Raw genomic sequence first — 23,912 nt, 5'->3', positions numbered from 1 at the left:
TGGTTCCACGGTGGTTTCTTCCATTACATAGATCTGGCTCTGATTGTTCTTGAGCAGCTGATCAACCTTGGCGGCGAGGTCATCAATCTTTTTAGTGTCCATGCTATGCACCTTCTTAGAGCGGTCAGTCTCCTCATTTTTGTTGGATGAACTAGCTGCCATGTTCTCTATTAGCGCGTGAGCTCCTTCAGTGGTTTAGGTCATGAAGTCTCCATTGCTCGCTGCATTCAGAGCATTGAGGAACTCCCAATCCACACCATCGTAGAAGATTCCAAGGACATGGTCATCGTCAAATCCGTGATGAGGACACTCTCTGAGGGTATCATTAAACCGTTCCCACGCTTCATTAAATTGTTCGTTAGCGAGCTGCTTGAACGAAGAGATCTTGTTCCTTAGGGCAGCCATTTTTCCTTTCGTGTAGAAGTGACCCAAAAAAGCTGCTCTTACCTACTCTCATGTAGTTAGGGAGCCTGTAGGTAACGACTTAAGCCATCGTGAAGCCTTGTCCGCTAGAGAGAATGGAAAGAGCATGCATTTGATGAAGTCGGGTGGGATGCCGTTTGCACGAGTGAAGCTGCAAATCTCTTCGAAAGCTTCAATGTGTTCCATTGGTATTTCAGCTGACTGTCCATGGAACATCTTTCTCTGCACTAGATTGATCATGCCGGGTTTGATCTTGAAATCCTCCCTTTGACATGGTGGTGGAGCGATAGCAGAGCGCGTAGCAGGGATGTTACGCGGTAAGTTCCTCTCACCAATTGGAACAGGTGGTTCATGCTGTCCAACTTGTTGAGCAGCCAGCTGCTGTGTTGCAATCATTTGCTGCATCTGTTGCATCAGTTGCCGCATTTGTTGCATAGAAGCAGCGATTTGTTCTGGAGTGTCGAAGTTTTCCATTGTGGTGGTATTCGGCCTTTTTTGACGGTTTGTTCGTTCTAAACTTGCAAGTTCCTGATTTGTAAGCGAAAGTAATTCCCCTTCTGTATTGCTCTGAGTATGTCTACTGGTCATGCACCTGGGTTATTAGCTGCAAAAAGGATTAAACAAGTTAGAAGTTTTAGACTAAATAAATAACCGAAAAATAAAGGTAAAAAGCTGGTCCCCGGCAACGGCGCCAAAACTTGATACACTTAAATTGAATCTTTGTCTACTGTCAAGTTAACAGTGTAGTTGTAATATCTTTAGATTCAATTCCAGAGGACCAGTTCACACTTTATCTCTATGGGATCAAAATTAAGCTAAAACAAGAATAGTTTTTTTTTTAAAAGAGTAAAGTAACGTGAATAACAAGTAACAAGTGAGATTGTTTTCAATTTTATTAAAGGCGCTAGTCTAGGGTTTCTTCTTCAGGTAAGGAAATCGTAAACCAAGCAATTATTCAAGTCCAGTTTACACAAGTCTAAACTCGGATCACTCAGGTTGAAACAACCCACTGTCGTGGTGTTGATTCCTTTGCAGATCGGTCTTGATACCTAAACTTTTGTTTGGATCAAGACGCGATAGCAAACTTTATAGATCAAGTCCGATATGTTCACAATACACCCTAATATCTACTCTCGCTGTCTAGGGATGAAAAGCTCATTCAAATCATATCAAGTTATCAACCAACGGTTAGCTAAATTGATTAACCTAATTCATGCACTAAGTGATCAGTTCAATGCGAGCAATAAGAACATATATGAATGTAGACAATCTTAAGATAACTTATTTATGCTTCAGTTTATGAATCCAAAACCCTAGAACCCTAAACTAACTCGGTGACTACTCAGACATAACACCAGAACAGAGAAGCATGATTTCTGAATAATACTGCATATAATAAATAATAGAAATCAGAGGGTTCAGGATAATCTTCTCTAGGAGATAGATGAGACCTTCTCCCTTACAAGTAGCAATCGCTACAATTAAAGCTATATCAGGTCTTTCTTGCGTGAAAACTAAGGTAGGTCTAAAGTAAATAATAGGAGACTATATATATAGGAGCCACAAGCGGCTATAGGGAAAAATAGGAAATCTATGGCAAATCCCGAAATATTTGGAAACTTCCTTTTTTTATCTCTGCCGCTAGAGCAGGCACTCAGGCTGCTCCGTTCGACTGTTCTGCGCGAAAGACTCCAAATCACACTCTTTTTCTCCTCTTGTCCTCAAGTTGGGATATCTCCAATACAATGCAACTCTAGACCTGTAATGACTCAAACGAACTAAAAAGACTCGATAAAAACTTGAAAACTATTAGTAAGACATACATATAATATGCCAAAAACATAATATATCACGCACCCGCCAACTTCTCGCTAAAGAAGGCTATCAGACGTCCTTTTGACTAAGCACATCACCAATTCCTGCTTTGGACGCATCGCAATGTAATTAAAAAACAAGACTGAAATCGGGAAGTGCTAGAATGGGTGCGGAACAGAGCTTGTATTTGATCGTTGCAAAAGCTTGAGCTGCTTCCGGAGACCAGAGTAACCGCCCTTCTCGAATTGAGTCTGTCACTGGCACCATGAGACTGCTAAACTGAGAAAAAGCGACGTTAAAAAGATGCAAGCCCGTGGAAGCTTCGTACTTCTGTGATAGTTATTGGCGTTGGCCAGGATTGTATAGCGGACACTTTGCTTGGGTCAACGGCTAGGCCTTTATCAAAGACTATATAACCCAAGAATTGTAGCTCTCATGAACCAAACTCGCACTTCCTAAGTGTTTCAAAAAGCTAATCCCTCCGGAGCACTATTAAACCCTCCTTCAAGTGGTCGACGCGTTCCTGTAATACCGAGCTGAAAATAAGAATATCGTCAAAGTAGACGCCAACTAATTTCCCAATAAATGGCCGGAGAGCCTGATTTATCACACGCATGAACGTGTTTGGAGTGTTGGATAAGCCGAAAGGCATCATGAGCCACTCGAAAAGTCCCTCCCTGGTTTTAAACGTTGTTTTCCATTCATCTCCCGGATTTATGCGAATTTGATGATATCCACTTTTGAGATCAAGCTTAGAGAATATGGTGGCTGTGCCGATTTGATCTAGTAAGTCATCCAAGCGCGGGATAGGAAAACGATATCGCACAGTGATCTTGTTTATTTCTCTACTGTCAACGCACATTCGCCATGATCCATCTTTCTTGGGAATTAGTAACGCCGGAACCGCACATGGACTTAAACTCTCACGCAGGAATCCTTTGGAGACGAATTCTTCCACTTATCTTTGTAACTCCTCATGCTCGATGGGACTCATTCTGTAATGGGCCCTGTTCGGCAAAGTGGCATCATGAATAAAATCAATATGATGTTGGATATCACGAAGAGGCGGTAATCCTTCAGGAAGATCATCGGGAAAAACATCAGCAAACTCATGAACGAGATATGTAAACGCCGGTGGGACGTTGTGAAAGCGGTCAGGAGATACTGGTTTGGTGAGGAAGATGAAGACTACACTATCTTCCCGCATAGCCGTTTCAAATGGGTAGCGTTGAAGGAAGAGAACCGGTTTTGGAGATGATGTTGTTTCTGCAGGTTGTTCAGGAACCGATGGATTTGTTGGCTTGAGAGTGAAGGTTCGGTCGTTGAAGCGAAACGTGTAGGTGTTGAGGAACCCGTCATGAATCACTCGATGGTTGAATTCCCAAGGACGTCCCAGTAGTAGGTGACACGCATCCATTGGAACAAGATCGCAATAAATTTGGTATTTATAAGTGTTCCCAGCAGAGAATTGAACAAGAGCTCGACGTGTGATTATTAACTCGTTGCCTTGATGAAGCCAGCCGAGTTTATAAGGAGAGGGATGAGGCTCGATTTCAAGATTACGTTTTGGTACAGCTGATTCTGCAGTCACATTCTCACTACTTCTTGAATCGATGATGAATTGGCATACCTTACCATTGATAGTAGGAATGGGCATAAAATCCGGAACCCGACACCCGAACCAAAACCGAACCAAAAAACCCGACCCGTTATCCGACCCAAAGTGTAAAAATATCCGAACAGGTCTTATAGGATGATACAAAAAATATCTGAACCCGAAGTGTTATTAACTGAGCCCGAACGAGTAACCCAAAAAATCCGAAATTAATAGTCAATATAAATATTTTGAAATATATATAAGTATTTCAATTATTAAATTCAATATTTGTGGTAATATGATATATAATAATAAATATTAAAATTTTAATAAATGCATTAAGTATACAATTAGATATAAATAATTATTTTATAATTTGCGCATTGAAATAAAAAGTCTAGTCTTTATAATGCAATATATATCCCTACAAGAAAACGTGCCCATAACAACGAAAATTTACGACGAAAATATTTCGTCGTAAATTTACATGGTGTTTACAACGAAGTTACGAGGAATCCAACTTTCGTCGTAAACGCCATGTAAATTTACGATGAACAGTTTTCGTCGTAAAATCCATGTAAGTTTACGACGAATGTACGTGGAATGAGAAATACGTCGTAATCATTACATCGACATTACAACGAAACATGTTACAGTTATATTTAGGTGAAAACGTGTATTCAATGCGCTTTAACTTACCTAATTTCGTCGTAAAGTCGTTGTAAATATTATGTTAAAACCATGTAAAATCCATGTAAAATATTCCTTGTAAAATCGTTGTTATATTTCAACTGCCCAACTCGAAAATTTCTCTATATATATGTCATTTCTCAAAACTCTCTTCCTCACAACACACAAACGGAAAAAAAAATCAGAAAAAAAAATTTCAAAAAAAATTTAAGAAAAAAATGGCCGGTGGCGGTTGTTTTTACGAGTTACGGAGTTGGATGTATTTGCACAAAGATTCCAACGGGAGGGTGATGAACGCATTTCTGAGCGGGCTAGAGACATTCATGCACCAGGCGGGTTGTACACCGATCACACAGGAAAGCGGTAAGATGTTATGCCCCTGTCGAAAATGCAAGAATTCAAAATTTGCACGTAGTGAAACTGTATGGAAGCATTTAGTAAACAGAGGATTTACACCACAATACTACATTTGGTATCAACATGGAGAGGGTTATGGGGGAAATGAAGCTAGTAGTAGTAATAATAATTTTGAGGATGGTCATCATAGTGAAGAACCGAATCATTTGCTTAATGAATATAATTATCCTCAAGATCAGGAGCAGATGGTAGATCATGATAGGGTTCAAGATATGATAAGTGATGCATTTTTAGAAACATCTACAACAATAGCTGATGGAACTGGAAATGTAGAAGAACCTAATTTGGATGCAAAAAGGTTTTATGAAATGCTAGATGCTGCAAATCAATCAATCTACACTGGTTGTAGAGGAGGTCTCTCTAAATTGTCTCTAGCAGCTAGGATGATGAATATTAAAACGGATCATAATTTACCTGAGAATTGCATGGATGCATGGGCGGAGTTGTTTAAAGAGTATTTGCCAGAAGACAACGTGTCTGCTGAATCTTATTATGAGATTCAGAAATTGGTTTATAGTCTTGGGTTGCCTTCGGAGATGATTGATGTTTGCATCGACAACTACATGATCTACTGGAAAGAAGATGACAAGTTAGAAGAGTGTCGATTCTGCAAAAAACCACTATTCAAATCGCAAGGCTGTGGGAGGAATAGGGTACCGTACCAAAGGATGTGGTACCTACCAATTACAGACAGATTGAAAAGATTATATCAATCTGAGAGGACTGCTGCGTCGATGAGGTGGCATGCGGAACATGTCCAGAGAGACGGTAAGGTTGCACATCCATCAGACGCAAGAGCGTGGAAACATTTCAACAAGGTACACGCAGATTTTGCTACAAAAATTCAGAATGTCTATCTTGGGTTATGCACCGATGGATTTAGTCAATTTGGAATGTCTGGTAGACAATATTCTTTGTGGCCAGTCATTCTTACGCCGTACAATTTACCGCCGGATATGTGCATGGAACAAGAATTTCTATTTTTGACCATATTAATCCCTGGGCCGAAGCATCCAAAACGGTCTCTTGATGTTTTTCTTCAACCGTTGATAGAAGAGCTAAAGCAATTGTGGTCAGAAGGGGTGAGGACGTACGATTGTTCCTTGAAAAACAATTTTACGATGCGAGCAGTTCTGCTGTGGACGATAAGTGATTTCCCTGCTTATGGGATGTTGTCTGGCTGGACAACACATGGAAGATTATCTTGTCCATATTGTCTTGGATCGACAGATGCTTTTCAACTGAAGAATGGTAGGAAGAGTTGTTGGTTTGATTGTCATCGTCGCTTTCTTCCACTTGCCCATCCGTACAGAAGAAATAAGACATTGTTTCGGCACAAAAAAATTGTCAGAGACGGTCCTCCTCCATATCTCACCGGCCAGCAGATCGAAGCAGACATTGATTATTACGGAGCTCAGGAAACAGTTAAAGTTGGAGGAAATTGGCATGTTCCTGGAAATATGTCTGATGGGTATGGTGTGTCTCACAATTGGCATAAGAAGAGTATATTTTGGGAGCTACCCTATTGGAAGGATCTTCTCTTACGCCACAATCTGGATGTCATGCATATTGAGAAGAACTTTTTTGAGAACATCATGAATACATTACTTAACGTCCCTGGGAAGACAAAAGATAACAAAAAGTCAAGGATGGACTTACCTGATATTTGCTCAAGAAGTGAGTTACATATCAAGAGCAATGGAAACGTTCCTGTTCCCATCTTCCGGTTGTCATCAGAAGCCAAAACAACCTTGTTTGACTGGGTTGCATCAGAAGTTAAGTTTCCTGATGGTTATGTTTCAAATCTGTCAAGATGTGTTGAACGAGGTCAAAAGTTCTCCGGAATGAAGAGTCATGATTGTCATGTGTTTATGCAACGACTACTTCCATTTGCTTTTGCCGAGCTCCTTCCAGCAAATGTCCATGAAGCACTTGCAGGTAATTATAATTTTATAATATATATACATATGTTATGAAATGTTATTAATTTGATTACTTTTGCAATATACAGCCATCGGCGCTTTTTTCAGAGATCTTAGCACACGTACGTTCAAGGAAGAAGTCATCGAACAACTTCATCATAACATTCCGATCATATTGTGCAACCTGGAGAAGATATTTCCTCCTTCATTTTTTGACGTCATGGAGCATCTAGTTGTCCACCTACCGTATGAAGCATTGCTTCGTGGACCTGTTCACAACGGATGGATGTATCCGTATGAGCGACAGATGAAACATTTGAAGGGGAAAGCAAGAAATCTTGCAAAGGTGGAAGGTTCAATAGTTGCGGGGAGTTTGACAGCCGAAACATCTAACTTCACATCATACTACTTTGCTCCAACTGTTCGTACGAGGAAAAGAGTTCCTAGAAGATATGATGATGGTGGAGTACCGACATCATATCCAATTGATGGTGTTCCTGACATTTTCTGCGAAATTGCACGGTTTGGTGGTAAAACGAAAGAAGTATGGTGGTCATGTGAAGAGGATAAACATAGTGCCCACACTTATATTCTGCTCAACTGCGAGGATGCAGTGACCCGTTACTTTGAAAGGTATATATTTTTGTGAATGTTAATTATATGAATTGAAGTTAATTATGTATGACTTGATTATTTGTTTAATTTGCAGCATGTTTGTATCTCAAGTTGAAGAAGCAATACCAGGAATATCTGCAACTGATGTGGACACACGTAAAGATAAGCACTTTGTCAAGTGGTTAAAATCACAGGTACGTATTATATCTCATACATTGATTAATTAAGTAAGTGTTTTGATACTTCAATATTAATTAAGAATAACTGCTTTGTGCAGGTTGATTATGACGATCCTTATTATCCCGTATGGTTTCACGAATTGGTTCAAGGTCCAGTTGCAAAGGTCACCACATCACCTATGTATTTCACACGAGGATTTACCTTTCACACATACGAGTATGGGAGACATCGGGCAACGAGTAACTACGGAATATGTGTGAAAGGTGAAACAGACTTTTACGGGATCTTGCAGGAGATTATTGAAGTGGAATTTCCGGGGTTATTGAAGCTAAAATGCGTCCTCTTCAAATGTGAATGGTTCGATCCTGTTGTGAACCGAGGGATTCGGTATAACAAATTTGGTGTTGTGGATGTCAATTTTGGGAGAAGATACAACAAATTTGAGCCTTTCATTTTAGCTTCACAAGCCGAGCAAGTTAGCTTCCTTCCTTATCCTCGGCTTCGAACTTCCGGGATAAACTGGTTAGCTGCTATCAAAATTACACCTCGTGGACGCATTGTCGCTGGAGAAGAACCGCCCTTGCAAGAAGAAGACGCTATCAATGAAGTTGAGGTACCAGAACAACCAACTGATGAAATCCTTTTGATCGACCCGCAAAACTTTCAATATGAAGATATTCCCGAAGATGCGACAGATGAAGCACGTGAAGACGAGTTCGAGAGAAGCGACGATGATGATTGTAATGATAGTGATGAGAACGAAAACGATTTAGAGTGATGTAATATTGATGAGAACGAAAACGATTTAGAGCGATGTAATATATGTAACAAATGTTGTATTTCTCTATTGTAACGTATGTTTAAAGAAATATTGTTTTTTACCATCCTAATATATGTGTAACAAATGTTGTTTTATATAATATGTATTGCTTTAGTTTTTAAAAAATTATTTCGAGTTTTAGGGTTTTAGAATTTAAGTTGGAGAAAGAGCACAAAGTAGTAGAGAAGAGATATGATGTTAGATGATATGTGACTTTGGGGTTTAGGGATTTCATTCTCGGTGTTTAGGGTTAAGCGTTGTAAAATCGTTGTAAAAATAACACGGGCATGGTAACTTCGTCGTAAATGGTTAAATCGATTCCACGTAATTTCGTCGTAAATGGAAAAACGCGGGCCTGGTAACTTCGTCGTAAACGCGAGCTGGTAAATTCGTCGTAAACCGACGTTTCGACGTAATTTCGTCGTAAATTGAAAAACGCGGGTCTGGTAACTTCGTCGTAAATGAAAACGCGGGCCTGGTAACTTCGTCGTAATATTACGTCGCGTTTACGACGAATCTTTTTCTATATATTGAGACGCCGAGACGAGACAGCCTCGTTCATTCCTCCCAAATTCCTCTCCTCTCCCTCTAAAGTACATTCTCTTTCCTCCTTTTTTTTTTTTAAGTTAGTTTAGGTTATTAATTAGTTAGGTAATTAGTTTAGGTGATTAGTTAGATAATTAGTTTAGGTGATTAGTTAGATGACGGAATACTATAGTTTAGGTGATTAGTTAGGTAACAAAATAATTTTTTAATTATGTCGTCATAATTGATTAAATTTATTTAAATGTTTTTTAGATGGCTCCTAGAAGGAAACCAGTAGCACCTACTTATGCCCAGTTGTTTGGCGATGGTTCCGGTACCTCTTCTTCTGGTCCATCGCCTTCCGATGCAGTTCCAGACTCTCAGACTTCTCAGACTTCTCAGAGAGTTTTTTCGAGTCCTCCTCTTCCACCGCAGATGCCTCCACTTCCTCCTCCAGCGGCTGCTCCTGAGCCTGTCCCAGAAGGTGCAGTTCATCCGGATTTGCGTGTGCCTTCATATGCTCCCTTCGCGAGATATACGGTGGAGGATTTGCTTGCCTAGCCTGGACGGGAGGGTTTGGATGTTCTAGACCCCGATAGACCCCGAGGAACTTATTGGTAAGTTATTAATTTTTATTACATTAAAATTTAATTAATTTTTATTTTCTAACGGTTAAATTGTTTTTTTTTTCAGGTTTGGGGCTAACAACCGTGTTAGCCGGAGCGTTTCGGCGACGATTAAGGGTTACTACGATGGGGCATACCCTAACTGGAGCAAGACACCAAATCACGTTAAGATCACGTGGTTTAAATGTTTTGCGGTAAGATTTTTAAATTTAATTAAATTTTCACTTTTAAATATATATATATATATATATATTTTTAATATTTATTATTAATTGTAATTTTTTTTAAATTTTTATGTTTCAGCAAAAGTGGCATTGGTCTTTGGGAATCACCGAGAGGGTGAAGGCGGAATTCGTTGCAAAGGCAAAGATACGCCTCTGCAACACAGTCTCTGATTGGAAGGACAAGTGGGAGATCTACGGGTATGAGGAAAAGCCCACTAAGCTCACGACGGATGTGTGGGATGGCCTCATCGCCTATTGGGAGCACCCCTCTTCGATCAAAAAAGCCAATTCGTGCTCGGCTTCTCGAAGGACGAAGGATAAAGATGGTCATTTGCCCATGCTTCACAGAACCGGACAAAAACCTCATGCAGGAGTCCGTCTAGAAGCTGTAAGTTTTGTTTTAAATATATATTTTAAAATATTCAATTAATATAATTTATAATATTTAATTTAATTTTTTTTTGTAGTTCGAGAAGACGGGAGTCTTACCTTCTCTGTCTGACCTATTCAAGATGACTCACGCCACATCCGACAGAGTTTTTGTGGATCCTGCATCTGAGAAACTCTTCCAAACAGTGGCTGGTCGGATTGAAGAATGGGAGACGCAACTAACCCAGGAGTCTCCCGATGGATTACCAGTCACATTGTCCACCGAAGAGGTCGACAAAATCTTCGAAGAGGTACAACTTAAAATTTTTGTTTACATTATTTTAAATATTTTAACATAATTAACTATATTAATATATGTTTTGATTTTATAGGTGACTCCTAAAAAGAAGGGACGGATAGTCGGTATAGGCTCTGTTAACGAAATTGCAAGGGCAACTTCGTCATACACTTCGAGACGGGATGAAGAGACTGCTCAGATGAAGGCTCGAATGGATAGCCAGCAGGTTCGTTTAGACTCTCTTGAGGATTTGCTAGACGTGATGGCCGTGGGAAACCCGGTTATGCAGAGAATGTTGAGTGAGAGACGAGCCGCTCTTGGAATGCCACCACGAGATCCCCAAGAGTCCGATCCAACCCGTCAACAGCCGAGCAACCCCCCCAACTACTTCGAGAATATGTAGTTTTTTTTATTTTTTCTGTTTGTATTATGAATTTAAATATTATTGTATGACTTTTTAAAATATGTTTTCCAATTTCATATTTCGTTTTAAAATTTAAATTATTTTAAATTCTGAATATTAAATATAAATTAAAATTTATTATATACTAATTAATAATAATATAATAAGAAACGATGTAAACTCCTCGTAAACATTACATGGAGTTTACATCGAATGTTTACGAGTGATTAACATCGAAACATTTACGAAGGTTTTACATCGAAATGTTTACGAGTGATTTAAAACGAATGTATTTACGTGTGCTTTACATCGTTTTAATTACGTGGGCTTTACGACGAAAGCTTACGTGTCGTTTACGACGAATCCTTTCCCTGCGCTTTACGAGGAATATATTTCGTCGTAAACGTAACGAGTCGTTTACGACGAAACCTCCGTTACGACGGACGTTTAACAACGAAACGTCTTTCGACGTCAATTCGTCGTAACACACCGTTTACGACGAATTTACAACGAATATTGCCCTAATAAAAATATGTTTTCTTGTAGTGTATTGTTTACAAGTGATGTTTGTTTTCATGCTTGATTTAATATTTTATTGTTACTTTATCAATTATATGTGTGATATATTAATTTAATTTAGATGTTTTTCCTTATGTTTTGCTTTAAATTTTTTGTTTTTTACTTCGGTTATATCCGAACTGAATCGATATAATCCGAATCGGTTTGATATATGATTACTTTATGGGTTTTAGGACGCAATATAATTTTGAATCAAACCTGAAGTGTTATTATCCGAACCCGAAGTGTTATTATCCGAACCCGGCACGTACTAATAAAATTTTAGTATGGTACCTAGGAGCGTAAACCCGAAAATCCAAAAACCCAAAAAAAACTAATCCAAACGCCAACGGGTGCCCGAACGCCCAGAGTTGATGGTACAACGTGACAAGAATAAATTCTTGCGTTGAGGGAATTCTTATGTTATTCGAGGGGTCAAACAAGTCTGACGAATCATTAACAAAGAACCTTCATCAGCTTCTAACTCTTTCGCATAATCTTGTGGACTCTCGTCATAGATAACTTCTACATCCCGACCTGTAGTATCAAGAAGCAAGCCACGGCGGTTCCGAGAAGGACATGCCGACTGACGATGGCCGAGTTCTCCACATGAGAAACATCGGAGCCCACCAGTTCGGTGCTGTTTAGAAGGATCGATATGGACGATAGCGGTTTCTGATTTTGATGTCGTGGCATCCTTAGTAACCTTCGACGTTGGAGTTGAGTTTTGTCGAGTCTAACGACTTGTTCCCCAAGGTTGAGAGTTGGTACGCTATTGTGCTTCCAGTGTCATCGCCTGTTGATGAGCCTCGGAAATAGTTTGCAGTCGAAACAAGTTTAACGTGAACTGACTTTGTTGACGCAAACCTCCCACAAAACGTGGGACCAGTTGTTGTCCCTCTTTTCTATCCCCGAGCATCTTAAATTTTCCGAGTTGTTCCGTATCACGGGTCTCAACATGATTGATCATCTTGAAAAATTATGTGGCGTATTCATCCACAGAAAATTCTGAAACTTTTGGAACATTCACTGTTCATAGTTGTACAGTAAGAAGTTTTTATGCATCTCCTGCTTCAGTTTATCCCATGACATGATCTCCGATTTACCTAGACTAGCGCGTGTCGTTTTGGTTTGTGACCACCATGCTGCAGCTCTATCACGGAAACAGACTGCAATTAATGGAACGCATCGATCAAGGGGAGTGTCTTTAAAGTCAAGGATTTTTTCGATCGTAACAAACCAATCTAACAGCTCTTCTGCTATGGTGGAACCGTTGAATTCGGGGATATCAAGTTTAAAATAGGATTTACAAGATGAGTCAATGTCGTCTTCTTCGGAATCCGAATTAGAGTTGATATTGCGGTTGTTTTGTGGTTTATGTTGTCGTCATGGGGCGAAGGGGTTGTCATCTTCTTCATCTGAATCAGCAACGTTGCGTGTGTTGCGTCTATTGCGGATCGCGGGCGTAGTGTTTTGTGTGGATAGGGCAGCTACCGACCTGAGCTTGGAGATCATTCACGGACTGTTGCGTAGCCGGTGTGTCATCCTCAACTTATTGTTGAGATCGTGTTTTTTGAACCATCGTAGCGGTTGAGAAAGTTTCGGAGCGTATCAGAGCTCTGATACCAACCTGACGCAGTGCACCGAATGGGTGAACGGTCGATGTAAGAATTTAGGATTCTTTGAGACATGTTCTTGGATCGATCAAGAGTTTCTTTCGATAGCTTTTTGGGACCAACTTCATGTTTGATGAATTGTATCGAATTAAACAAGGTATAAAAACAAAGCTCTTCTTATTATAAATCAAAACGTCTGTATTAAGAGAGTTATAGCTCTCTTTATATAAAGATTCTAAAGCCACAAACCTACTTAGAATAGGAAATAAAACTCTAGTTTAGAAAAGGAAATTATAAAGATAATCGTAAGTTATGAAAACAAAGAAAACCAACTTATTGGCGGAGATGCCGCTGCATCAGTACGCCCTTAGCCACTTCATCATCAACACCATTACATAAGCGAGGAATATAGCAAAACGAAATTACATCAAACGATAAACTAAAGTGCTAGATGTCAAACAGTTATATTTTACGATGTTTTATGCGAAACAAAATTACATAAAGAAAATCCACCGACCTCTATCATCACCATGTTTAATTAATAAGTCTTTTTCACCTATCACATGTGAAAGTAAGTTATGTTTTATTATTTAACTTTTGGTGTTAAATTATTTTTTTTGCAAAAAAGCTTTCAAATTAAAATACTAAAAACATATAATGTATGGTTGAAACAACCATAAGTTTGAGAAACTGTGATGGGACATGCCTCATATTCAACGAAACATTAGTTTACAAGAGAAGGATGAAACTACTAGGAAAGTGGAAGGTAGTTTATGTGGCCTCGACGATCTTTTTTACCTCTTCTTCTCACTGTTTTCCATTCCATATCTTGAAATTTTTGAAGTGGTTTAATTGCCCTTCCACCTCGTGACATGTTGAGGTTTTCCGTAGCATCACTCATATTTCCTCTTTCATCATCTTGATCATTACAAGCAATTTGAGTGACAGGAGGACTGCCATGTGCAGGAGAGTATGGAGGGACCAATGATTGTCCTTTGAAACCAAATTGGCCTCGAGGACAATAATAGGAGATGGAATTTCTTCCATAATAGTAGCTTTAGTTGGAGCAGATTGTGTGTCTGCTAATGGTTATGAAGTGAAAAGATAGTTGGAGTCATCAGTTGATTCTCCAGTTGCTACTTTTGTTCCTTCGATTGGAGCCTGGGCCAAACCACTTACTTTTATACCACTTCAATTCCTCCAATTCCTGCAAAGCCAAGTGGTTTCTATCCGCAGCATCTGAACAATCTCCTTGACTCTTTCTGGCCAATGCTGACTGACGGAATTGGGCCAAACCAGAAGAAAAGAGACCATCAAAGTGTTGTAAGAGAGTTTCATTGTATGCCGAAGATTCTTGTCCCTGAGCTTAAAGAGGATGGAACATTAAGATTTCCATGGGCAGCTAGAATGGACCCTGCTACCAGAAACCTCTATCGAGCGGCCAAGCCAAATTTTCGACTTGATGGAACGCTTCAGGTAACTATTCCTTATCAGGTGCTTCGCTTAGGACCAGAGAACAAAAAGGGATATATCATTGGCCACTTTCATCGCTGCTCTCTCCATCATGAGGGTTTAATCCACGCTGTGGTGAATAGGCCGTGGGATAGAACCTGAAGAATAGGTTGGCGTAACCTGAGTGACTTCTGTTACATGTTTCATATACCTCATGATTCAACTCGGCAATGGGTAATTCAAAGAGGTGTATGGCATGTTGATGAATTTTTGTTATTTGTTTCGTCTTGGAAATCAGTTAACTCATTTAAAGTCCCTAAGGTATCAACAATCCCTGTGTTGGTAAATCTTAAAAATGTTCCGGATAGTTGCTACTCAAGATTGGGTCTCAGCCACGTAGAGTCCGGACTTGGTGAGCTATAAAACATAAACCTAGACTTGATCCAACTTGTTTGTGAGAAGCAAAGTTGTTGGTTGAAGTAGAACTTGACAAACTTTTTCCAAAGCATATTGCTTTAGATGACAAACAAGGTAATATTTTTTTGGTGGATGTTGAGTATACATGGATTCCAAGTGTTTGTGGCAGATGGAAACTTGGGACACAAAGAAAAAAGATGTATACTTCCAGCTGTTTAATTGAATGTGGAAACAAGTCCCACACATGAGGATTATCCGCTAATCTCAGGTTGAAATAGAAAATATACTAGCTCAGTCTACTGTTGCATCAAATCAATCAGTATTACCAACTGAAAATCAAGAGTTGAGTTCAGTCTCAGCTAAAGAAGTACGAGAGGAACTTACTGCACAGACTTTGGAACAGGGTTTGGAGCCTACTAAAGAAAGTTGTATTGAAAAGCAATCACAACTGAATGTTGAGCTGAAGGAACTCTCTATTCCAGTAAACAATCTCACTTACTCTAAGGTACATATAGACAATTGGTGCTAAATCTTACGTGATCGTCATAAAGGAATATCCAAATAATGAAAAGGAACCACATATCTCAAAATATCATTCGTCTCAAGAGTGAAACTATAATACATGACACTTGTCTCTGATGCCAAAAACCAGCCATTTTCTTTTCTTTCTTTTTTGGCCACATTTTTTTTTTAGCCACATCCGGCCATTTTCTGTCTTTGATAGATTCACGTCTAATTGCATGTACGACTATTTTTTTTTAAAGAATATTGCATGTACGACAACTTACCTTTTTAAATCATCCATTCTAAATAACATGATACATAGATGTGTTTAGGTGAAGTGGTTCGCTGGTTCAACTATTCAAAGTGTGAGAGCCAAATAACTTCACTCATCTTGTTTTTCAGACCATTATAGCACTCCCTCGAATATTCATAATCAATCCGTTGACTAATACTAAGCAAATACCCTTAAGAGATTTGTTTAAATTAATTACAACTCGAAGGAACCGGAAGACGAATTAATTCGATGTGCGGTGCGGGGGAGTTCATAAAAGGAAGTGGTTGCAAAGAATTATCCATGGCTTATATGGATTGCTTTGAGGAAGCCGAGAAGAAGATGATCTCTAAAGAAGAGGAAGTAGCTGAGGGTTGGTTGACTACTTGAATAAGAGTATTTCGGTAGTGGAACTGACTTGAAGGCTCGGTAAAAGATATTGTCGGTTCAAATTAGGTACCAGTTGAATATAAGGAATCATATAAAACTGAAATGAAGAGTCTGAAGAATACTATATTTTGAAGATGCAAGTGGAGCTTGTAGATGTCAATAGTCTTCTGTGACTAACTAGACGACGAAGTCACTGATGCTGGATGCATTAGTCGTTACTACATAAGGCATGCGGAGTGGTTGGTTACCATGTGGATGTAAAATATGCTGAGATGGAGAAGGATAAACTGAGGGTTTATGTCTTGACGTAGTCATTGAAGTAGTTGTTGAGGCAGTGTGTGTCAGAGAGTGAACCAGGAGGCATGCGGAGTGGTGGAGACCATGTGGATGCAAGATGCTGAGCTGGCGTGGAATAAACTTGAGGAGCAAGTTTATACCGTGGAGAAAAGGCAAGAGATAAACTTGTGGAACAATTTTATGCCTTAAGGAATAAGTGCATTTTAAGAAAAGGAAAGTGTACTTATTGATATGAAAGTTGTCCATATTCATGTTCCTTGGAGACTAGGGTTTCAGGAACATGGAGATCACTATAAAAGAGCTATGGAGTTGTGTGTATTCCATAAGACACTGGCTATTATTATAGAGGAAGGGTGAAAATCCCTTAGGGGTGTTCTTGGGTCGTGCTGAAGCAGTTGCTGAAGTACTGACGACAGAGAGACAAGTTTGGGTAGATTAGGTATCTTTCAATAGCACCTGTTAGGATGTTAACAGGCTGTGTAAAGCTGATAAACAAGTCTTGTAATAGATTGTTTAGGCGATTTCTAATAAAGCAATAGTTGGTTGTTCGTATCTATTTTGTCTCTTGATTTATCTTCTGCATTACTCAATTGTGGTCTTTGCACTAACAAGTGGTATCAGAGCGGGTCACCTAAGTTACTGGTGTGATCCTGAAGGTGAAGATGGACATGATTGTTCTATGCAGAAGACAATTATGTTGAAGGATGGCCGGTATGGTCAGTGGAAGGTGCGCATGAAGCTGTTGGTTCGAGGAATCAATGATGATGCGTGGATAGCTGTGAAGACTGGGTGGGAGGAGCCTACAATATTTACAGCAGAGGGGAAGAAGCTCAAGCCTAAAGAGCCAAGACAAGGAGTGGTTCGAGAGGTAGTTCGAGAAATAGTTCAGCGGATGCGTCAGAGTCTGATGTAGTACGCATGAAGGAGCAAATAGGTGTGTCTGTGATGGAAGGCTTGACATCGAAGCATCTTTGTTTTAGCTTAGTATGCAATCAAGCAGGGGGAGAAGTAGTGACGTTCTGGTCCAAGGAGTGCATATCTCGTGGGGGAGAAGAGCATAGTGATGGATGTCCTGATGTAGATGGTGCTTATCTCGTGGGGGAGAAAAGCATATCTATGTATGAAGATGAAGATAATGCAAGTCTCATGGGGGAGAATGGCTTGCCGAGTGTGGAAGTTTCCAGGTGGGGAAACGTGGTTGTTGAAGCATAAGGATACTGTGCTTGATCGGCACACAAAGCTAAAAGGGGGAGATTGAAGATGTAAATGGAGCTTGTAGATGTCAATAGTCTTCTGTGACTAACTAGACGACGAAGTCACTGATGCTGAATGCATTAGTCGTTACTACATAAGGCATGTGGAGTGGTGGGTTACCATGTGGATGCAACATATGCTGAGATGGAGAAGGATAAACCGAAGGTTTATGTCTTGACGTAATCGTTGAAGTAGTTGATGAGGCAGTGTGTGTTAGAGAGTGAACCAGGAGGCATGCAGAGTGGTGGAGACCATGTGGACGCAAGATGCTAAGCTGGAGTGAGATAAACTTGAGGAGCAAGTTTATGCCGTGGGGAAAAGACAAGAGATAAACTTGTGGAGCAAGTTTATGCCGTGGGGAAAAGACAAGAGATAAACTTGTGGAGCAAGTTTATGCCTTGAGGAATAAGTGCATTTTAAGAAAAGGAAAGTGTACTTCTTGATATGGAAGTTGTCCATATTTATGTTCCTTGGAGACTAAAGTTTCAGGAACGTGGAGATCAATATAAAAGAGCTATGGAGTTGTGTGTATTCCATAAGACACTGGCTATTATTATAGAGGAATGGTGAAAATCCCTTAGGGGTGTTCTTGGGTCGTGCTGAAACAGTTGCTAAAGTACTGACGAGACAGAGAGACAAGTTTGGGTAGATTAGAAATCTTTCAGTAACAGTTGTTAGGGTGTTAACAGACTGTGTAAAACTGATAAACAAATCTTGTAATAGATTGTTTAGGCAATTTTTAATAAAGCAATAGTTGGTTACTTGTATCTATTTTGTCTCTTGATTTATCTTCTGCATTACTCACTTGTGTGTCATCTTTGCACTAGCATATTTTCTTTACATGATATACCACTAGAGATCGAGCCTTATGTTTATATGCATTTGATATATAAAAATGAAAAACAAAGAAAACAAGACAGCGTAAACAGTTTGGTAGCTAAAGAGTAATATTCACCAACTTCTGAAACTACTAATCGTCTTTATCTTCATCTTCATCGTAGTTGAACGGTAGGGGAACCGACTTGAAGGCTCGGTATTTTCCGACATTGTTCAAATGCTCGTTCTCTAACCTGTAAACCAAACCAAGAACAAAAAAAATACAGAGAGTTACTAACTGAATATTAATGGAACAAAACATATTTTGGAATCATTGATATGAGTTTTGAAGGGGTTTTTCACCTGAAGAAATTCCATATACCACGACGAATGATCTCAAGACTAGCAACAACGGTAACCATTGTCTGCCTATGCATGAAGGAGAAGTTGAAATCCAGAATCGTTTGGATCCATGCAAATCTCAGCAGGACATTCAAAATCTGAGATACATGTGCCAGACATCAGTTGCTGTGAAACGTGTTTTGATAGAATCAATTTTTTTTTTGTTTGTTTTGAGACTCACCATGGCGATGAAATATACTTTCTTTTGAGGAATGAGGAGTTTATCACGAAGCCAGCGGTTTTTTGATGTCCGGTTTAGAAGACCCCAATCATGGATGAAGTCCCAGTAAGTACTGAATATTGCAGCTGCAGCTGAGGAGATAGCGGCTAAAACCCTCCAAGCGATTTGACCTTTCTGGATGCTGTAAGCAGTTCTCAAGCAAACCGCCACTATAGTCAAGAAGTACTTGAGTCCATTCCACCCTTGCTCCGGGTTTTTCTCTTCGAACAGACGTCTCAGGCACTGCATTTGAGTACATGTTTAGATATTAAATGAATGGTAGATATTTTTTCTTTTGGAGAATAGAAGCTAATATGTACCTGAAGGAGGCGAGAGGCGTAAGGGATGACAGCAACAATGAATAAGAAAGTGTTGTACACACTGGATTTGTTACAAGTGTTCTGTCTGTGTCTGAAGTCTCCCCAACCATAGTAACAGATGTAGAACTCGATGCTTCGAAGAGCTTGAACCTGGCTAGTCAATTGATCTCCCAAGAAGAAATCAGGCAGTGTTACCTTGTAAAGAGGAGCGGCGAGACAATGAAACAGACAAGTGAGGAAGAAAAAGCGACTCGACCGGTAGAAGAAGTTGAATGGCAGGATTAGAACCACAAACATGGCCTGTAAAAGTGGAAAACAAAACATCATGATAGAGTTATTATGATGCCATTGTTTTAATTGCTGATTTTTATCACAAAAAACTAACTTACAAGAAGTAGGAAAAGAGGAAGAAGTTCGGTGAATGTTTTATAGTCTTTGGTTTTGGGATTAGCCTCCATGTCAAGATTGGCAAGAACACAAAGCAACGCAAAGACTCCAATGCTGAAACCCACAAGCAGGACTTGTCTATAACCAAGTTCAGTTCCTTGCTTGAACCCAAATATGAAGGAATAGTTTACTTTGTATCGTCTCCAGTAGTATATATTTGCAGCATACATTATCATGTGCAGCACGATAAAACCAAAGAAGCTGCAAGAAACAGCAGAGAAAACAACATATAAGCAACATCATTCCAAAACTTGAATATAAATACTTGGGCAAGTTGACTAAGCTTCTTACCTATAAAGAGGGAACATAGTATTCATGTATTGCTTCTGTCCTTCCTCCTGCAAGAGATTTCGCGTGCGGATGATAGCGGCAAGAGCCACTATAAGAGAGAAAACGCATCCAGCCGTGAAACCTAAAACCAATATCCTCATAAGCACCACAAAATATGAACTTCAAAACCAATTGATGTGTCTGATTCTACCTGTGGAGAATGTAAGTCTGTGTCTCTCTCGTTTCGCTTTAGGCCGTAAAATGTTCATTCCTTTGGTTCGGTTAGCATTTGCAAAATGCTTTATGAACGTAGCTTCAACACGCTCCATGAGTCGCACAACCTTTCATAACAGAGGATCCAGAGAAGATAAAAAGTAAAAACAGAGGACTTGCAAAAGATACTTTACCAATTGGTTCAAAATCTGGTAAAAATCTTACTTCATCAGAGCTTCCAAGGTATGAACTATCAACCACTTTCATGTAAGGCTTCGTTGCATCTCTCGAAGTTATCTTTTAACACACACATTTCAGTCATATAAGTCATAACATATATAATATCATTAAAAAAAAGGTTCATAACATATTAACATATATAACTCCTTAACAAAAGAGCCTCCAAATAAAATTCTTAAATCATACCTTATCATACTTCTTCAACACCTTAGAGAACGCCAATACATTCAAAAAGCTGCATATACATGATTTAAATCACATCAATTATTAAAACTATACAAAAATAAATACAAAAACTCATTATAATACCAAATTTATACGCACCTGTAGCTTTTGAGAAGCCTAAGCTTCTGATAAAACACGATGAAAGCGCTCCTCAGTCTCTCCTCGACTTTCATCAGGTTTTCTCTGCTGAATTTTAAATCCGTCTGCTTCGATACCTGGAGAACTCTCTTGATGGTGGAACGAGGCGTCTCTTTGGTGTTGTTGATCGTCACTCGATCTAGTACATCTAACGGAGCTGGTCTCGCCGCTCTCATCCTGGCCGTGCTAGCTCCGGTAGACACCGAGGCTACAATTTCTGCTTGCGCTTCTTCTTCCTCTTCATCATCATCTTCTAACTGCCCAGCTTTGCTCGACCCTCCTTCCTGTATTACCTCCATGTGAGCTTGACTTCGAACTTTCACTAACAAATTTGAAATGTCGGTTTGGTAAGTTGGCGGCACAATCACAATACGAATTTGAATAAACCGGAACTTAGTTCCAACCACTTTTAAATTCGGTTCGGAGTCCAGTGCAGTGCGTAATGATTTGATTGCAACGTGGACGGGTACAAACCAAACTTTTAAAATATTTATGAAAATTAAGTTGTCAAAGCGTTATATATTTATATCTATGAATATAACAAGACATGACCGGACATAAAAACGGGACCAACTTTAAACTCCTGTATTGCTGTCAAAAAGTCAGTGAGTTAGGTGGAAAGGTAGATAAATGTCTATGATTGCTTACTGGATTTAGCTCCGGCGGGAGTTGAAGCTGAGATAGCCGCCGCGGAAGTAGAGATGTCGGAAGCCAAGCGAGTGATCTCCACCGCTCGTTCATCCCATCCCCACCCTTCTGGATTCTCAACTTTAACACGAAACGCGATCAAAGCGTCCATCTGTTTGTTAAGCACCATCGCTTCTTTTAACACTTCCTCAACTTTCTCTTTGTAAAACTTATTCACTTTATTGAACTCGTCGTCCAGTCTCCGGAAAAACACCAGCTCGTACTCTCCTCCTTCCTCCGCCGCCATAAGAAACGTCGTCTCGTAGCCACGATCTGCGGTATTGTTCACAAGAATAGGCCCTGACGTCGTCGTCGTCGTACCAGTCAGCTGTATCCCTTCCTCTACGTCGTGAGGGTTACCGCGTCTATGTCTTCCCGGAGTTGAGACTAAACCGCTAAACGCTCGGTAGAGAGTCATTTTCCGGTTTAATCCTCCGCCGTGGTGATTCTTGGCGCCACCACGAGTAGGTGCATTGTTGGTTCTTAGTTTGAAGCGGATGATTTCTTTGAGAAGGGTTTTGAGATAATCGTAGTCCATGTAAGCTTGTTGCCACTCCGGCACCATCTGAGACGAAAACTCCTTCCCGAACTTCATTTCAACTCTTGTCTCGAATCCAACTTAGATTTTTTTTTTTTTATTGAATCTTTTTTTTTATGTTTCTCTGATGAGGACTGAGGAGCAGAGGAATCGTGTATATATATATTACAGCTACCACTGGAGAGAGAGATATTTGTTATGATTTTTCTTTACATTTGTATAGTTTATGATTAAAGAGGTTTATATTCTAATTAGAACGATTCACCTTTATAGCTTTTTGATCATCTTTGTTGAATTCTTTTAAACGAGTATTCAATGAGGGCAACTAGACCGCGTGGTGGGGACTCATGTGTTCATATATAGAATTTCGAACCCATTTTAATAATATGTAGTCAGTCGTCATTATGTATATAGGATCCGAATGACAACGTATATAACTACGAAACAACTGCGGTGCGGTTGTAATAGTAACAAAAACACTTAGATAAATTGATATATGTAGAGATTTTTGTTACTGTTAATTGCAATGCGAGGAAGAACGGTTCGTAAACATTCGGAGCCATAGTTTTCATAATATAACATTTTGCAATTATATATATAGAATTGAAATTTTCCTTTTATTTTTACCATCGCTATGATTTATACATTTAAGTTTTCATGAAGCCAAACCAACATCTTGTTTTACTAGTTCTTACAATAAATTTATATCATTGTACTTTGGTTGAGAAACCACATTGATCTATAAAAGCTCTATTACTGCTACAAAATTAGCGGAACATGTTCTACATATTCGATTTGACCTAATCCATTAGTCATTATCGTCTCGCGCGAGAGTTTTTTTATATATATTCGTAGTGGATGACCCGCTTAAAAAAAAGTGGTGGCCGACTCTAATTAATTTAGGCTAAGGCCATCATTAACCCTGCCTCTTAACTGGATTCTTAGGAGGTGGGCCTCACCATTTTCATAAAACCCGGTTTCTCTTTCTCTTCTGCAAGAGGCAACTTTGGTTGGGTTTTTGTACTGTTTGCGGGTTTTACAGACACGTAGCGGTCCGCGATTGGTTCATTTTTAATTTTTGTTTTTTAAATCAGAGAAAAAAAACAAAAAAAAACTAAGAACATTTAGTGTTATTCATGCTCTAAGTTGTTCCGAGAAATATATAGTAAACCAAAAATGTTTGGTATATCTTTCCGAAAACTTAAATGTATATAAGAGCCACGTTGATCTATAGTAGTATGTCGTAAAAGACTAGCTGAAAAGGTCTGACATATTCGATTTTAATATATCCATTAATCAGTGTCGTCTGTTTTTCATATTCGAGCGCACGACCCTAGTCGCATTTTATCAAAACCCCTTTATATGGCGGCTCAAGGTCGATGGTATTATTGTCATTTCAGAGAACCATATTGAATTAGTTGATGGAAATGATTACATGTTACAGTAAAAAAAATGATTACATGCAAATAATTAATCGTAGAACTGTTGTAAACAAAAAGAGAAATGATTAGTTGTTCTTATTCGTAACATAACGTGACCCTTTATATATAAGAAATTATAAAAAGTATAGACCGTCGTAGATAAATAGAAAGATTACAAATCCTAAATCAATAAGGAAAAGGAAATCCTAATCATACAAGGAAAAGGAAAAGTCTAAACCGCCTTTGGTTATGTCATTCACTTAAACGGTTCATAACACTCTCCCTTGAATGT

General features: G+C 39.2%; 2 protein-coding genes and 1 non-coding gene across 3 annotated transcripts; 1 reads left to right on the top strand and 2 right to left on the bottom strand.

Moving 5' to 3' along the window:
- Positions 1–292: 292 nt before the first annotated feature.
- On the top strand, positions 293–399 carry LOC125588134. Its single transcript, XR_007324528.1, has one exon. It is a non-coding gene; the product is annotated as a small nucleolar RNA R71 (small nucleolar RNA).
- A 2,797-nt stretch (positions 400–3,196) lies between these two features.
- On the bottom strand, positions 3,197–3,895 carry LOC106374105. The gene has a single exon (XM_013814199.2). It carries the CDS (start codon positions 3,893–3,895, stop codon positions 3,197–3,199), a length of 699 nt encoding a protein of 232 aa, XP_013669653.2.
- A 14,647-nt stretch (positions 3,896–18,542) lies between these two features.
- Positions 18,543–22,405, bottom strand: LOC106377448 (phosphate transporter PHO1 homolog 3-like). Its single transcript, XM_013817686.3, has 11 exons — positions 21,623–22,405; positions 20,936–21,296; positions 20,798–20,846; positions 20,597–20,668; positions 20,370–20,499; positions 20,180–20,300; positions 19,831–20,089; positions 19,442–19,741; positions 19,083–19,364; positions 18,863–18,999; positions 18,543–18,753 (listed from the first exon to the last, which is right to left on the bottom strand). The coding sequence occupies exons 1-11, from the start codon at positions 22,254–22,256 to the stop codon at positions 18,654–18,656; spliced, it is 2,445 nt and encodes an 814-aa protein (XP_013673140.2). The 5' UTR covers positions 22,257–22,405; the 3' UTR covers positions 18,543–18,653.
- Between the last annotated feature and the right edge of the window lie 1,507 nt (positions 22,406–23,912).

This window comes from Brassica napus, chromosome C5 (genome assembly GCF_020379485.1).
Source record: "Brassica napus cultivar Da-Ae chromosome C5, Da-Ae, whole genome shotgun sequence".
Classification (NCBI taxonomy): Eukaryota; Viridiplantae; Streptophyta; class Magnoliopsida; order Brassicales; family Brassicaceae; genus Brassica; species Brassica napus.
The sequence above is the reverse complement of the archived record's forward strand: the minus strand, read 5'-3'. Positions and strand labels throughout refer to the sequence as shown.

Coding starts and splice junctions, on each gene's coding strand:
- LOC106374105 (XM_013814199.2), bottom strand. CDS start 3,895: ATGCCCATTCCTACTATCAATGGTAAGGTATGCCAATTCATCATCGAT.
- LOC106377448 (XM_013817686.3), bottom strand. CDS start 22,256: ATGAAGTTCGGGAAGGAGTTTTCGTCTCAGATGGTGCCGGAGTGGCAA. Junction 21,297..21,622: donor TCCCGCCGGAGCTAAATCCA/GTAAGCAATCAT, acceptor CAAATTTGTTAG/TGAAAGTTCGAAGTCAAGCT. Junction 20,669..20,797: donor TGTTGAAGAAGTATGATAAG/GTATGATTTAAG, acceptor GTGTGTTAAAAG/ATAACTTCGAGAGATGCAAC.